This window comes from Anser brachyrhynchus, assembly GCF_964034855.1.
Source record: "Anser brachyrhynchus genome assembly, chromosome: 4".
Lineage (NCBI taxonomy): Eukaryota > Metazoa > Chordata > Aves > Anseriformes > Anatidae > Anser > Anser brachyrhynchus.
Window position 1 is genome coordinate 24,268,011 of NC_137698.1, and position 18,104 is coordinate 24,286,114.

The following is an 18,104-nucleotide window of genomic DNA, read 5'->3' on the forward strand; positions in this document are numbered from 1 at the left end:
GTGCTGTTAAGGGAATGAGTTCTGGTTATGGATTCCTGGTCTGCCAGAAAATTTTGAAAGTCACACAGTGTTGATAAAGAGGCATAATTAAATTATTTTCTGTTAGTTATCTCAAAATAAATAATGACTTGATTGGTGGGATCCTTTTGTTTTTGTAAAGTCCTTACTTTCCATTAGAGAAAATATGTTTTTGTAACTTAGTTTTTTAAAGCTCCAGTTCTTGTAAACTAAAAGAGGAACTTTGGAAATTGCAGTAAAAATATCAAAATAACATGATTAACTAAGTTGTGAGTGACAGTTTTAGCACAGGAGTTTTCTGCGTTATTGCAGTCACAATAAAATGCTACTTACAGCATATGTACTATTCTCACTGAACATGGAGCATGTGTTGAAAATACTTTTGATTAATGGATTGGAAGTAAAAGAGACAGTTGATTCTTAACAGTACCATCCTAATTTACACCAGTTGAAAGTTGGACGCAGAACCATCTTCTTAGTGTACCAATTCTTATACTAAACAAGAAAGTCAATTTCTTATTTATAAGTTTAATAACTTCACTTCAGGCACTTGGCACTTCAGGTAGCCAAAACAGGACATGAGTTGGACAGATAGAGGATGCAAATTATGTGTACAGTTGTCTATGTAAAAAAATATATATTGATATTGTCACAACAGTACAAGGATTTTCTTGACTAGAGCTTACTAGAGCATTATGAATAAATGACTGTTGCAAGTCACTTAGTAAAAATATCTTCTCTCTGCATCAACTCTTGATTTCCCTAGAGATAAACAAATAATAATCCTCGAAAATCTTGGCTAGTTTGACGCATTAGTTTTCAGCAAAGTAATTTTGTTATTTTTAGCCAGGAATAGAAAATTAGCTCTGTATTGATTTCAAACACCAAAAATCATTCATATTTCCTAAGACACCTTTGTACTGTATTAAACTTTTATTTTTTGCTGGGGAAAAAAAAAAAAAGAAAAGAAAAAACCGAACTAATCTAACTTAAATCCAAATTTTTCTTCTGTGTAGACCAAAGGGTTACACCCACAAGAAAGGCTTAGACTTACAAGGAGAGAGGCAAGCTATTCACTCTGCCTAAAATTCAGTAGTCATAGAGGTCCATCGACTATGGACTATGGTCCATTTGATCAATGGCAAAAGGTAGGCACCTCACCAGACGGTGACTGAGAGCAGAGGCCTCATGGCATCTTTCTCTCTATTAGCCACACAGGGAATAATGCCAGTTCCTGCTATTGTACACCCTGCTGCGTTACTTTAAGCAGTCACCTATTTTCCTTATGCAGTGTAAGAAGAGCTGTGTCTAAGAATATGATTCACATGTTTGCTGAGCTGGGAACTGTCTGGAAGTGCCACGAAGTTGGCTAGGTGCCTATGAGCCCTCTGGGTTCATAGCAGTGAACCATTCCCTTTAGTTAGATACCTAAGCATAGCAAAATTAAAAAACAAACAAAAAAAACCAGAATGTGGCAGCTTTATCTAAGCCGTTGCAGCAATCTGTTGATACTTGGATAACTTATTGGCACATCCTTCCCTGGGAATTAGAGAAAAAATGTTCCTAGAGTTTCAAACTCCTGAGAAAGTATGCAGGATATAGGATATACAATGTTCTGCAGCTAACAGTCTCTCTTGTCAAAGTGCTTTTATTTTGCATAACATACTTAATCTTTAACCAGAGCAATGACAGAAACCAAGGTCATTTAGATTAGCCTGGCATTATCAAGCCTAATTTTCAGCATCTGACTGCGGAACGTAGCAGCCTCAGACTTCATATTTTGTAATATAACCGTCTCTGGAAGGATATTCTCATCTTAGGCTGTGATCTTACCGTTAACTCTAACAAGAGCTTATGAGAGTATGAATATAATTTTGTCATGTTGGGAGTGAATCTGAGTCTTAATGATGTAGTTATTATGTTATTAAGTATTCAGTATTCATCTACATCTTCATATATATATATTTATTGAAGGGACATGTTTTACTACTAAAGAGATTCCTCTTCCTTTCTCGATCGAAGTGCCTAGTAACCCAGTGATAGTGGCAGTTCCTTTGATGGCAGGAGACCAACAATCTATATGCCGCTCCACTTCAGATTGAGTACTTTGAACCTAGGTATACTGTTTCTTGTGCAAGTATTTTAAGCCAGCAGGAGAGCTGCAGAGGCCACAATAATTCTTGTTACATTTCTGTTCAAGAGTTGGCCTGGTAAACATGAGAAACTACATCTCTTGGAGCAGACTCCAAAAGTAAGACATGTAGAGATTACCTAGTCAATTCCATCCACACATGATGTATAAAGAAACTGGTATCTTCAAGTCTTGATGCTTGAGCATGTCCTAAGGGAGAAAATTGGCCACAGCAGAAACATAGCTTCCCAGGAACACAGGTATCTATCTGCAGGGTTAGGTTTCATCAAAGTTGAATGCAGGAAGGCCTGGTTTTGGACAAGTTATGTCTAGGTATCAGACCTCAGAGATCAAACTATTACAGACTAAGTATTATATTTTTTGGAGGACAAGAAAGATCAGAAAATATATGGATTCCTTCAGAAATGTTCTGTGTAGTACACACGAGTTATGACATTTCAAAGTTCTATAACCATACCAAGCAACATCTAGTTTCTTTCCTAAATGTTTCTTTGCCCAAAGGGGCAAAACACCTTTTACAGCTATTAAGTGACAGAAATATTGGAGAAGAATTGAGTAAGACACATCCTAAATTCACAAATTAAATATTTAGAAATTCCAAAGCATGAAAAAAAGATATATGTTTGTTTGAAAATGGAATATCTCATTCCATTCCTAATTAAATCCTCTGCTTGCTTTAAGGTAGCCAGGTCCACCAGCATAAGTGCCTCTGCCCATTCACAATAGCGTAATCTAATTTATAGTCATAGTTTAACTTCATTTGGAGAAATGTTTGGAGAAGTTTGACAGCACTGTGGAACTGCCTCAGGGTGTAAGTAGATCTTACTGAAGCTGGATATTCATGGAATAAGTACAGACAACTTACCGAGCAGTTTAAGAACAGCACTGTAGCTACTGCATCTTGAGACACAGTTCAGTGCCAGAAGTTTTGTTTGTTTGTTTGTTTTGTTAATGCATATTGTCTCCTCCCAAATGAAGTAAAATTTACTTTGTTTGTCTGGATGAGAAAAGAGAATATTTAAAACTTGCAGTAGTTTATTCAAGGGGTAAAACCTTGAAGATATTTTTAAAAGTGTCCAGCAATAGCCGCAGGCTATCTACATGCTAAAACAGACAAAAAGGAGAAAATTGGTACCTGGAGAGAGGCAGAAACATCCTTTATAGCCTTCCTGCATTGTATTTACACATACAGTGCTCTGAGGTGTATTCTTTTACTGTGGGTTACTTTTAAGAGTAACACCTCAAAGAAAGATGAGGTAGAAGAAAGTGATCATGGGTTGAAGAACTTGCCATCTTTACTTCAGGTTTAGATGTTGTACTTTAATGCTATCCTGAAAAACATTAGAATAATATATGTTTAAAAACTTAGATATTATTATAAAGTCCATGAAGCTCTAATAACAGAACTAAGTGAGATTTGCAGTGCAAAGTGCAATGAGGGCCATAGCAAAAACTGACCTAGCCCATGCACCTTGGTTTTACTTCTCTGTTACACAAACAGTATAATTCCTTGTACCTTGCTGCAAAGCCTTTATCAGCTGCCTATCTACATGCAGCACTCCATTTCAATTAGTCTCAAGATTCAAGGCTTAGAAGGAATAGCAGGGGTCTCTAATTATCTTCACAAACTAGTGATCTGCCCAGAAAATGAGGAATGAATAAGCATTAAGCAGTCAGAAGCCAGTATTCAATCACAGAGAGAGGCAGGAAGAGTGGAAGATAAAGAAGTGTAATTTTCACTGACTTTTCAGGGCCTTCAAAATTACTAACAAGATATCCTTCTTTAGCAAAACACGCCAATTGTAGATATAGGTTTTTTTTTGTTGTTGTCGTTTGTTTTTTTAATCCTTATCAATAGCGTTGGGCTAGATTCTCTAGGACAATTTCTTTTTCTTATATCTGTGCAGTATTTTGGATATTTTTATTTTAACTCTATTTGTTTAAGTGTCAGTAGTATTTCTTGAAGGACTCTTGTGAGAATGTTTTCCAAGTGTTATTAGTAATTTTTCAGTCCAAATTCAGGGGGAAAAAGACCATGCTGTTCTTTCCTTCCTTCAAAAAAGAAAATGTATATATATGACATTGGAATTAAAATCATTGCTATTCACAAACTGTCCTCGCAAGAAAAAAAAAAAAAAAAAAAAAGAAAGGCTGAGGATTATCTCTTTAGCAACTTTTGCCTTACTGATATGAAGCTAAAAAGGCTTTGCAGTTCTTTATATAATTAAAAGCAACTGTTATTATGGAAATTTCTCAGAACAGCTGTTGCATTGGAAGAAAGGTTGTACTATTCTCTATCAATAATCCTTTTAAATCTCTGACATGATGCATAGCTTCTCAAATAATGCCTATAAATAAAACAAAACTGGATGCCTTCCATACATATATTTATTTATTACCTTTACTTGCACCCCTGTCAGCGATTAGGTAAGAATACAATAACAGAACTCACACTGGCTCATGAAAGTAACGTGAATGTCCTTTCCTGGGAACTTTATTTCTACTTTCATTTTCCAAAATACTTACTTCATTGTGTCCAAAAACGGTGTCAGGTTTCATGACGAAGCCATCCATACAAGCCATGGCCCCAAAAGCTCACAGTCCCTACTTTATTCTTGAACTATTCTTGTCAAGGGTAACAGGAGAGGATAGACCTTGCTAAGTCTGGTAAAAGCTAGAGATGGTTTTGAAACAGGACAAAAAGCTTTAGCTCCATATGATTTTCTGCCTTTCCTTGTGTAAAGCAGAAAGAGGTTTTTGCTTCTGTCTGGAAAGCAGCCTATCAGCACCGTAGCTGAGGTTTTCATTTTGTTCCAGGCTCTGGAAAGGGGAGAAGGACCAGCCAAGAGTTCTGTGTCCCCCACCCCAGAGGGGTAAGAAGTGGTAGGATGCAGAAGGAAAGAAAACAAACATCACTCAAACACCAGATGACTTGCTGGGTGTTCAGAGAGTATGGATGGGGTGAGTTTTTGCTCTGTATTTTGTAGACTTGAGGAAACTCGGAAACAGACAAGCGGGGCCTGATGCAGAAGCCTCTTTTTACAAGGTCAGGCCAGCAACTGGGAGGAGCAGCTCTGCAGGACGGGATCCTAAAGGGCTGTTGGTCACGTAGAAAATGAGTCAGCAGTGCACCCTTGTGGCCTTGGCAGCTAACCGCATCCACTGCTGACTTGAGAGGGATACAGCCAGCCAGCAGGTCGAGCAAAACGGTTATTTCTCTTTTGTGCGGCACACGTGAAACCGTATCTGGCTCCATGAGTTTGTTCAGGGGGCTGGAGCACATGGTGAACTGTGTCTGAGAGAGAAGGGTTTGCTTAGCAGAAGGGACGCGTAAGGCTTTCTACGCTTCTCCAATTGTCTTCACCTCCTTAACGAAAGGGGAAGTTATTAAGGATACAGAGGCTCTCCTGAGAGGTACATAGCAAAAGGAAAAGAGGCTATGCAGCACACACAGCAAGGGAACTTTTGACTGAATATAAGAAAAACAGAAATTCAGAAAGAAGATCCAAGCACAGAAGCACAGAAGATCCAAGCACAGAAGCAAGTTTTCCAGGGTATATACAAAATATCCATCATTAGAAAATATTCCTGGGGAACCAGATCTCACTTTGAATTTGGCATTGCTTTGGGCAGGAGATTGGACTAGCTGAATACTAGAGGTCTCTTCCAACGTGTGCATTTCTATGAGTCTGAGATCCATACTGCTTATCAGACAGATTGCTCTAGCGGTTTCTGAATTTTATGTGAGATACTTCATGTTACTTAGCTGAATTTCAAACTCTGTTTTGTACATGCTGCAGCTCCTCCCTTCTCCCCCTTTTTAGTATTGAAATGCTATTTTTAAGAAGTGTTGGCAGAGGACTATCAATGAAGAGTTGCTGTTTTAACTGCTATGGCAGTAAGAGGTGGGCATTTGTGCAATAAAGTTCCTCATGATTTGTGAAGTGGAGAGAATGTTGCTCTAGCAGCAAGGCAGCTTGGCATTGTGTAACCTAATAGAAGCTGATGGGGAAGACGTTTGACAGAAGTACTAGAAATTTCAAAAACAACAAAACCAAAACCCTGCTTTTGGATACATATATATATACATATTGTTTTCTTCAATTTAAGGGTTGGCAATACTGCAATATTAGAAATGGTATATTTCTTTTGCCTTTGGATATTTTGAACTCTCTTTACTGTATTTCAGCCTTTGTTTTGAGTTCCCTCATGCAGGCTTCATAAATGGTTAGAATTTTTTATTAGTAGAGTGTGGCCTATTACAGGCTAAGGAGGATTGTTGAGAAAGTAGTAGTGAACTGTGCCTGTTCTAGTAGCATGACTGCAAGTCAGATCTAAGGAAAAGAGAAACTACATAAAACAGTGAATAACAGGGTCAGCACTGTAAAAGGCTTTTGACACTTGAATAACTAGGAAAAGATTAACGTTTGTTACTAAATAGAATCTGGTGAGAAAAAAAATACAGACCTACATAAAATAAACCAAAGAAGGCCTATAACTGTACTTCAGACGTACACTGGATGAGGATTCATGGCATTTGTATCTACAAACAACATAATATCTGAATCATGAAAGTACATAGTAACAAGTTGCCCCAAAAATAACATGCTGTAGTAGTTCTGGAGTTGAGCAGATTCTCTCTTGAAAATACTCTTTTTGGAATTGTGGGAAGGTTCCACTGTGGCTCACAAGAGATTTTATAGAATATTTACATAAATAGACTAAAAACTGTTGAGGCTCACAATGACCACTAAATAACTTATTTCATTCTTTTTTTTTTTTTTTTTTTTTCCCCAGATACTGCTTTGTCCATCTGGATGCTGATTTACTAGAAAGGAAAACTACACCGACAAGCTATGACAGAAGATTATGGGAAAAGTTGCAAACCACTAATGAAAAAAAGTCAATTATACCATATAGGTAAGAACGACATTACCTGTGTCATTAACTGCAGGGGAGGAAAAAGATCTTGAGAATCCTCCATCTGTAGAAGTCTCTGTCCAAAGTAATTCAGCTACTGTTAAATAGTTCTTGCCCTTAAAGATGTAGAGGATGCTGACTTCTCATACATCACTTTCAGTCTAATATGCTGGTTTGGGAGCACTTTAAGAAAAATAGCTTGCTCTCTTCTAGAAGTTGAAAATTTTGAGTCTTTTTAACTCAGAGTTTGCATCTCAGGTAATTCAGCAGTGCATCTTTTCAGAAAATAGGGATCTGGTTCTGTGTATTTTCATCCAGAGCATTTACAGTGAGCTGATTGCCTGACTGTCTCAGGTGTCAGGAACCAAAAGGTTTAGAGATCTTCTTTTAACACTTGTCAACACTCTTCATTTTCTGACTTGCAACAAGAAGCAAATAAAGTCAGTGAAGTTTTTTAGTAATTGGTGTAATGTGCTCCCTGTGGTTAACACAGTGAAGCAGGTGGGCAGCCTCCTTTTACATCAGCTATGTCTTCCAAACACTCTCCTCCAAACAAAAGGTATGATGAATTATGTTGTGTGGAGAGGTGTCTGCCAAGGCACCATGGGATTAGTGTTAGGCCTGGTCTTATTTAACATCTTCATTAATGATCTGGAAGAGGGAGTAAGCAGGCCATTAATTAAACTGGCAGATATTACACAAAAATAATTCTAAGGTCCTAGCTGGACTAGAATAAAAGGCAGACTAAAAGCAAAGACTGGTATGAAGATAATAAGATGAATATGGGGTAAAACAGTTTTTCTTTGCCTGCAGCCGCATCTGAACCATTTTGCAGATTGTGACTGTGTGTCCATTTGTATCACCTGTACCTTCAAATGCTGCTTTTCAAGTAAACACTCATCACCTTGAGAGAAGTAACCAGTTGCACAAGATAGGGTTTCCTTGTTTTTAGCAGGGATAAGAGGATAAGGTATGAGAAGCTGTATGTTTTGTTTTCTTGCTTCATCACCAAACTTGTTTGATTATAAGATTTGCTAGAGTTCATATTTCTTTGGAGGGAATTAATTCCACTTTAATTCCTTCCTGAATTAATGTTGTATCAACAATTTCATGAAATGGGTTCCGTATCAGTCTGTCCATGCTGCAATCACCCCTATTGTTTAATTTCCCTTTTAAATTTGATTTTTAAAAGGAAAACAAAACTTACTTGCTTTGCTATGTGTCAATTTTTATATAAGACCATGTAAGGTACACAAAAGAGTAGTTATGATCAGCAGCTCTAAAAATCAGGTACATAAAATCAAACAATACAAAACAAATCTGCTTGATTTTTCAGAATTTGTGAATGTAGTTTGTGTATAATAATGTGTATAGGCTGTATATATAGAGAGTGTGTTCCCTGCTTGTGTGCCTGTGCCCACATCACAATAATGTGGGCTGTATGCTTTTCCCTTGGACAAGTCAGTTTTTATAAATCAGGAGTAAATGTGCACAGCAAAGATTAAGTTTGAAATAACTATTGTATCTGTAGGACACAATATTGCAGTTCTTGTGGTGCTTGGAAATCTACTGTAGTTCTACTTGCAAGCACAGGAAGCAGGCTCGTGATACAGCAGCACTCTCAGGAGGAAGCTGGCAATATAGCAGAATCTGAATAAGTCAAGAAACAGAAATATATTACTACAAGTGCATCTGTCAGACGGGGGGATGCAGGAGAAAATGAGGAGCTGACAGGTTGGACAGAAAGAGAAATAGCATGATATGAAGTGAGTTAATGATGCCAGCAATTTTTAGCAGTTGAGAAGGTAAGGGCTGCAAAGGCAAGGTGGTATTCCATGATTTATGTGCAAGAAGTAGGCAAGGTGATATTTTTGAAGTGTATGTTTTAAGCTGCTAAGCTGAGTTCAGATGTTCAATTTGTGTTCAGGATGAACGCTAGAATTACAAAAAACATGTTGTTGGACTTACCCAGTTATTCAGTGACTCGCTATCTCTTGTGATCCAGTCCAAATGGGATGACTTGCTATTTAGAAGTATTTATTGAGAATCAAAGGGTTGTTTTTCTTATGTCAGTTATATGCCAAAAAAGATTCATAAATTTCAATAGCAGTTACTTCTAACTTAACGTATTAAAACTGAAAAAGATTAACTCAGTTAAAGATAGTTATTATAAAGATATGTTTTTTTAAGAGAATGCCTTTGTCCTGGCCCAAGAAACTGAAGTATAGGGGAAAACTTAAATTGAGCTGTATTATTTTCTTTATGAAAATCAGTGAAAATAGAAGGGATACTTTTGACAAAACTTTTTGACAAAAAGCTACAATATAACTCTCAAAATCTCTTAATAGTCTGAAAAATCAAGGGATTTGTTACATTTCATTGTCAAGAATTTATTTTCAGTGTTTGCTGCTGTTTCGAGGTTTTTTTTGTAAAAATGGATGTACTTCATTGTTGTTATACGTGCAATGTATATTTTGTGAGCTTAGCAACTATTGTTGGGAAGAAATGTATGTTATAGGTGTGGTTATTAGTATGATCCTAGATTTGAAGATTCCTAAAAATAAATTAAAAAATGTAAAATTAGTAGATGCTGGATATTGTGTTAAAACAATGTTCATTTGACCGTCCATATTTCCAGGCTTACTGAGTATCTCAAGCTGTTATTATTTTTTTGCTCTGATGGGACTATTTGCAGTCATAGGTATAAGCTGCTGATGCTCTCACTTTTGGTGATGACTTCTTATTCTAGAATGAGCTCAATATCTCTTCTGGAAAGACACCTCAATAATGTTTAATGACAAAACTTGAAGAAAAGAAAAAAAAAAGTTATCTAGGAGTAGTACTCAGTGCATCGCAGGTTAGGGGGCATCTGAAAATAATGAATAACAGCTGTCAAAGGAAGCTCGTTCAAGTAAGTTTGCAGTAAATAGCAACAAATCATCTTAGAGCACAGCAGTAGAAAATTTCAGTATGTCAGTTGTCAGGTCAGCTTGTAGTAGCTTATAAAATGGTAAAGAAAATAGGATGTGCATTCATCGGTGTATGACTGATGTGCTGACACAACCCTAATTGTGTCATGAACACAAGAATGCTGTAATACAACTTCACCATAATGGACTCAAGGCCTTAAATATATATTTACCAGCTGCTGTGTGGAAGGAAAATCTATTGCAAGGATTTGTTTTTTATGGGACTACTGAAGAGGTGTTGATCACTGAATCAAATCATGAATTCTCAAGATCATCGTAATCAGAGAAGACAAAGTATCTTTTTGATGTAGGAAACATCTGTTAAGGAATTTCTCCTGAGTCTCATCAGTAGTTGGCGAATGGCACTGCCTTAGCAATGTTTTCATTATTGCCATCTCTATAAAACAGCATAATATACCAGTCTTTTCTGTATTCTCAGTGCAAACTAATAACAAATATTTTAATTTCAACTTCTTGTTAGAAGTTGAAACAATGTATAAGATAAAATAACACAGTGCTTTTTCAACAGCATATTCCTATACTGTGAGCTACACATGTAGTTCTGTTTTAAGAATAAGACCTAGTTACTTTGGAAATGCAGAAGTAGCTATGTCCTGTACTGTGTTGGTCTATCAGTAGTTGTACCATTATATGTATTCCCTTTATACTATATATATATATATATATATATATATATATAGTATATATATATGGAAAAGACAAGTTTCATACCGAGCATCTATTTAGAACCTGATAATCACATCTTCACTAATCTTAGAGGATAGAGCTACAAAAGTAGCTAGCCTTTCATAGGAATTACTATCCCAAGCCAAATTAATGGTCTATTTATCTGTTATTTTAAAGTTACTGACAATGGCCAACATCAAATACTGAAGTAAAGTTGAAACAGATTCTGCAATGGGGGCATCCTTTAAAATAAATAAATAAATAAAATAAAATAAAAGATTTTCATTTAGACTAAGGCTGAAATTACCTTTTAACATTGCCTGACACCTCTTTACAATTATCAATGCTAGAAAATTCATGCCTTTAATATATGGGATTTATTTATTTATTTTGATGATTGTGAATTTGAGGTCACTTTACCTTTAGGTCATTTTAAAGTACTACTACAGTACTACTACATTTTGAAGTTTTCTACTACAGTTTTCTACACACACCTCATGGGCAAAGGACATGCTTTACAGTAAAGCCTGTAAGGCATATTCTCTTGTCTGGTGGTGCTTGGGCTGTGCCAATCTGCTGAATGAGGGCGGGGCATATGCATATATGCTCTTAACCTTCTTCATAAGGAACTACATATTTTCATGAAACAAAAGGAAGAAGTTCATATGGAGATGCTGATAGACAAAATATTTAATCACTATGACACTCTTTCCTCCAATTTAAGCAATGTTTGAAGAAAATACTATTTTGGTGTTAGAACAGTTGTGTATTACAGATCATGCACCACAATATTAACTTTACCTGTCAAATACACCACCTTCTCTTATCCATCCTGTGTTAATAAATCTTCAACAGACTAGTATAGACAGCAGAACCAAACGAACAAACAGACAAAAAAACCACAGCTGTACACATTTGCCTTAGAAAAAGGAATAAGGATGAAAGAAGGGGGAGATCTTGACTAAGATGCATGCTAAAAGCTGAAGCCATCAGAATTTAAGTTATGATGCATGATTTGTTTTGTATGAGTTGTGATAACAGTGCAGTTTGAATAAGGGAATATATAGTATTATTCTGCTTTCACTTCCTTTTATCATTTTGTCATAACATCTGCTCTATGTGGCAATACTATAACTGATTACATCTATGAAAATGTTACACTAGGCAAAATATTAAAATACAGTATCTTCATTAGATTTTCACTTTTTCTGTCTGTTCCTAACACATAATTATTATCTTGTGGTGGAGAGTTCAATGTATCAAATAAGTGTTTTACAAAATATTCTGTTTTAACTTCATACATGTTGTCTTTCAGGTTTCTTTGCTCTTGTATTATAAAAGAGAATGAACAGATTTACTTCATCAGCTTTGACTTAGATTCATTGCTTTTCAGAAATGATGAGCAGTAGTGAAGTATTTCATCTACAACTTGAAAAATTTTGGAGAAATGACTTTAAAATATATGCAAGTGTATGCATTCTTGTCCTCCCTACAGCGTATTATGCTTTAGGAACATGAGTTGATCTACAGTTGACCTGGCTGTATGTTAGTATGCTCCCCGATAGTTCCTCTTCTTTTTGTCCCTGCTCTGTCAATCGCCATCATCAGTAGTTACTTTTTATGCATTGAACTCTAGTAAACAAATAGGTACTTTTGACTACATATGGAATATCATAATCTCCAATTATATACTAATAGTCTTTGTGTAGAATCACTTTAACTTTTGCTTCTCTTGAAAACAACCTTGTATTGAATGTACACAGCATCTTACTACAAGAAAGTTCAGTACAGCTACACAGTGCTTGTTTTGCTGTGTTAATAACTGTGCTAAAATTACTACAAATCATTACCACTAAACTATTGAATAGTATCTTTATATCTAACATGTAAGTTTTAGCTGTTCCTACAACTAAATTGCAACTGCAAGGTCATTAATGTGTGCAACTGACCTGGCAAATACAAGCAGCTGGCTGTGCATAGTTGTGCCTGAATTCTTACAGGTAGGAAAATTACTTAGCTAAGCACTCATGCTTTTTCTGTAGTGCCAGATGTACAAGTGGAAAAGGATTAGTGTTAACATGGGAACCTTAACTGTACCATTAAAGACATATCAACTGCTGTGAAATATCTGAAGAATTTATTCTAAATCTGAGTTAAAATAACTCTGGTAGATGAAAGTAGTGACAAGGTTATGGAAATTACCAATGCCATAAAAAAAGACAAAAACTTCCAAAAAAAAAAAAAAGGCGGCAGACAGGCTGTGGCAGGTGTCATCTTTGGAGTCTGAGTACTTCTGTATGACTCATGAATTTTTCCCATTTATTACTATCAAAGAGAGGATGAAACAGCTTAGCTTCAAGGCAATACCTAATCCCTTTACATCTAACTCCATGCACCTGGCTCTCTTCAGAAAGAAAAGCTATTCATTTGTCAGTCTCCAGCTTGAAACCAGCAGTTCTCAGGCACTGTTTGCCAATATGATTACGTCAGTTGACATGACATATCAGGCTCACTGTTAAACTATCACAGAGTTCTAGGAACGAACTTAGTTTCCTAATTTTAAGAGTTAGTACTTTGGATTTCTTTAAAGGTTGAGGTTAATGTAAAATACATTGTAGAAAGATTGATAGTCGTGGGTATAATAATGAGGTGGTTGTCATGATGGCAATATTTTAGAATCCCTCAAAGTCTGTAGCAGATCTTCCTCAAGACAATTGTGATTTGTTTAGCCTGAATTCAAATGATGCCTTATGTTCATTAGTGGATTCCCACGTCATGTAGAGATGCATTCAGACAGAGCGTCCATAAGCCAGGAAAGGAACAAAGAGTGAGGGTTTTACTGGATGCTATTTTGCTATGCATCAGAGCAGACCAGAAATTACATATATGGGCAGCTACCACATGTCCATATCTCAGGTGTGGGGTAGTAATTAACATCTGGAGTTAACCACTTCTCAGCTGAGCTTTAACAGAATATTCACAGATGATTAGCTTTTCTGAAACCCTTCTGAGAATGTAGATTTTTTCGTAGTGTGTAGGACCTAACTTGTTAAAAAAAAAAAAAAGTTTCAATTTGTTGTCTACAGAGTACTTAATGAAGTATAGCTAGCCTCATAAAATTAGTTAGAACAGCAAAAAAGGAGGTTAAACACATTGTTTGCAGTAAATAGAACCCTAGTGTACCTCCTTTGACTTTATTAGGCTTACAGTAGGAATGAACTTGGCTCACTTTCTCTGGTTGATACCAACCTCTAGTTGCTGATGCCATTATTAAGTTAATTGTTTGGATCATCAGTCTATGTCAACAAAGCTTTCAGAGTGCTTGATGAGATTTCAAGCATCAAACTGTGAGGCATTAAAAAATGATGAATTTACATCCAGGTAAAACGATGCCCTTCAGCTATAATAATGAATCACTACTTTGTTTACAAATGGGTATTCATCATGAGACATGGCATCCACAGACATTTTTGAAGGGGAAAGGCATTAGCAGAGTAAATGATCTTTTCAGCTAAAGCTGAATACACAGCAAAGTGAAAAAGGAGAGCATGTCAAATTATCTTTTCAGAAAGGAATTATGAATGCAAATTCACACTGGTGTTGCCTGACCCATATTTAAATATTAAAAAAAATAAATAAAGATACAATTCAGTATTAAGATGTCCTTCTTCAGTAGAGACAAATCAACATAATATATTTCTTCTAAAAGTTTCATTACTGGATTGAATTTCTCAGTATACACTTTTAGACCCTGAAGAAAATACTTAATCTTATAATGAAAGGCTACTTCCTCTAGCATGCAGCAGGTGCCAGTGGTCTACCTCCCACCGTTCTGGCAGCCAAGGATGATTCTACTATGTTGGCTGTCCCTCCCCACACTATTTCTGTTGTTGGTTGGGAAGATTGATGTCATTGCATTAGGCCTGTCTGCCCAAATAACTATGTGATCACATCACAGGTAAATTTAGTGTAATTAGTTAGTTCCACAAAGACAGTAAAGACTGTACAGGCTTAAGCAATCCAAAAACATGCACAGAGTTGCCAGAGGTCTTATATTGTGGTTGCCAGCAAATTACTAATACTGGGCAGGTTATCGGATGTATGCCCACCTGTCTTGCAGTCATACCTGGATTGTGCTTTACAACTGTATAATTGGAATTGAATTTATTGCTTGTTACATCTCCAGGTTTATCAGTAGTATGTTCCATGTCATAATGTTGTTCTCATTACATATTATAAGTTGTCCAGAAAATCCACTATAATGGTAGTGGGTTATTCAGATGAGCAGTCATTGAACGTGCATTCAGTACTGGGAATGTGTCAACATAACGATTTCCACAAAGCTACTTAGAGTATAAGCCAGAAGCCAGAGACACATACCTCAGCAATGAACCACAGATATGAAGATCTGGATAAGATAATTGCTAATTCGAAAGGCACCTAGCCTCTCACAATCCATTCTTCTGGAGACAGATATGCTATACAAAATGCAAGAATGGAAAGTGTCTGCAATCAAATGATCCAGACTGGATACTATCAGTCTTACAGTGATTATGTCCTGAGACTCGCAAGGCAACCTTTTTTAGGATGCCCTATGTCTGAATGTCTTGAAAGTAGTCTTGGAGGATTTCTTCATAGATTAGGTTACAAGTTTCTCAACAGCATAGGTTGACAAGTGCCCTGGTCAAAGTGCTGCATTTTGCCGGGATATTTGGTGTGGAGGCACTAAATGTTTCTGCTAGGTAACCAGTGATTCTGAAGTAAGATTTATTTTATTTTATTTTAATTTTTTTTGCTTTCCTCAGGGTATGACAAAGGAATTTTTGAAGTCAATGAGCCATAAGCATTCGGTGTTCTTTTCGTAGCTCTGAGCATAATGCTGGTTAGCCTAGCCACTGAAGAAAAGGGGAGGAAACCTCCAAGTAAACAGTAAGACTTGCATACTGCTAACATGGGAGTTATCAATGTCATTAACCACTTTCATCCCAGAGCTTGCTAAATTGAAAATAGAACTGACACAAACTTCAAGACAAAAGTTAATTTTCCATCTTCAATTTGAAATGTGCTGGCAAAAGTTTTGATTCTGAATTGAAAGGATGGGTAAAGGACGACTTTGTCTTAGAAAATGCAATGAAATGTAGAATCATTTTGTACAGCTTTAAGGCAGTGAATAATATCTACATTAACTATATGTTAGCAGTGCTCACTACTATCATGCATTATTGATTCTTTTTCATGAATAAAAACATTTTTTCCACTTAAGTTGTGGAGTTGTCTGCCAACGTTCTGTGAAAAATTACAAATAGCTGTAGGAATTGTCTACATAAGGCAGGAGTATCCCTGTAAAGAGAGGCTGGAAATGTTGTAATGGTTCCCATTTCTAAAACACGTCACTAAAAATCACCTTTGTATTCAGAGTTTTAATTTACAAACACAAGTGATTGGAGTTCATTTGGCTGAAGCAATTACTGCTTGTCTGCCTGGCATCCTCTGTAGGTTTATTGCTCCTGCAGCAGCAGCATCCACACTTGAAACATGTTCTGAACAACTGCAGTTTACTACCCAGGGTGTTAAAGTAACCCTAAGTAGCACCAGTATAATTTGGTATGGTGAGCTGTGTGATGTAGTAAACCATCTGTGGTGGTCGTTCCTGCTGTCAGATCAGAAGCTTTAGACAGAGAGACAAGTAAGATAGCCGAGAATGGTAAATACTACTGCCATCTGACTGTAGTAATAATGAGCCTTCTCAGATATTTCTTAGTAGTCTGGTTTATTTTACCTTCACAGTATCACACAGTATCACAGATTTCTAGGTTGGAAGAGACCTCAAGATCATCGAGTCCAACCTCCGACCTAACAATAAGTACTCCACTAAACCATATCGCTAAGCTCTACATCTAAACGTCTTTTAAAGACCTCCAGGGATGGTGACTCAACCACCTCCCTGGGCAGCCCATTCCAATGCTTAATAACCCTTTCGGTAAAGAAGTACTTCCTAACATCCAACCTAAAACTCCCCTGTCACAACTTTCGCCCATTCCCCCTCGTCCTGTCACCAGGCACATAGGAGAACAGACCAACCCCATCTCTTTACAGCCTCCTTTAAGGTAACTGTAGAGAGCGATAAGGTCGCCCCTGAGCCTCCTCTTCTCCAGGCTGAACAAGCCCAGCTCCCTCAGCCGCTCCTCGTAAGACTTGTTCTCCAGACCCCTCACCAGCTTGGTCGCCCTTCTCTGGACTCGCTCGAGCACGTCCATGTCCTTCCTGTAGCGAGGGGCCCAAAACTGAACACAGTACTCGAGGTGCAGCCTCACCAGAGCCGAGTACAGGGGCACAATCACTTCCCTAGCCCTGCTGGCCACACTGCTTCTTATGCAGGCCAGGATGCTGTTGGCCTTCTTGGCCACCTGGGCACACTGCTGGCTCATATTCAGCCGACTATCAACCAATACTCCCAGGTCCCTCTCGGCCAGGCAGCTTTCCAGCCACTCATCTCCCAGCCTGTAGCTCTGCTTGGGGTTGTTGCGCCCCAGGTGCAGGACCCGGCACTTGGCCTTGTTGAACTTCATACAGTTGACCTCAGCCCATCGGTCCAGCCTATCCAGATCCTCCTGCAGAGCCTTCCTGCCCTCAAGCAGATCGACACATGCACTTAGCTTGGTGTCATCTGCAAACTTACTGAGGGTGCACTGGACGCCCTCATCCAGATCATCGATAAAGATATTAAAGAGGACCGGCCCCAGTACCGAGCCCTGGGGGACACCACTAGTGACCGGCCTCCAACCAGATTTGACTCCATTCACCACAACTCTCTGGGCCCGGCTATCCAGCCAATTTCTAACCCAGCGAAGCGTACGCCAGTCCAAGCCCCAAGCAGCCAGTTTCTCGAGGAGAATGTTGTGGGGAACTGTGTCAAAAGCCTTACTGAGGTCAAGGTAAACCACATCCACAGCCTTTCCCTCATCCACCAAGCGCATCACTTGGTCATAGAAGGAGATCAGGTTCGTCAAGCAGGACCTGCCTTTCATAAACCCATGCTGACTGGGCCTGATCGCCTGCTTGCCCTGCAAGTGCCGCGTGATGACCCTCAAGATAATCTGCTCCATGAGCTTTCCTGGCTTCCTTGAAGCAGAAGTGTTTGTGTATCAGAAAGTAGGCATGCGTCATCTGAAATTCTGGCTCTGTAACTTCAGTGAACCTTTAATACCAACTCATTTATTATAACAAGCCTACATTTTTTAGGTTATAATTGTTCTCTATAATTTCTACTGAAAGAAAATATTTCAATCTAGTACTGGGGAGTATGTTTTTTTTTGATTTTTTTTGTTTTGCTTTGTTTTGTTTTTTTTTCATATTTT

The 18,104-nt window shown here is 37.6% G+C and overlaps 1 protein-coding gene and 1 long non-coding RNA gene across 3 annotated transcripts in view; one reads left to right on the forward strand and one right to left on the reverse strand.

Moving 5' to 3' along the window:
* Positions 1-7,197, reverse strand: part of NEIL3 (nei like DNA glycosylase 3) — a 42,149-nt gene extending 34,952 nt beyond the window's left edge. Inside the window, exon 1 of the mRNA XM_080590473.1 lies at positions 7,107-7,197. Coding sequence (XP_080446599.1) covers positions 7,107-7,154 — 48 coding nt within the window. The 5' untranslated portion in view covers positions 7,155-7,197. The remainder of the gene's footprint in view (positions 1-7,106) is intronic.
* Positions 1,630-16,783, forward strand: LOC308194477. 2 transcript variants are annotated; one of them, XR_013950563.1, is made up of 3 exons: positions 1,630-5,724; positions 6,968-7,090; positions 12,062-16,783. It is a non-coding gene; the product is annotated as an uncharacterized lncRNA (long non-coding RNA). The 2 variants fall into 2 exon arrangements; XR_013950564.1 differs by having other exon boundaries at positions 15,552-16,783.
* Positions 16,784-18,104: the final 1,321 nt, after the last annotated feature.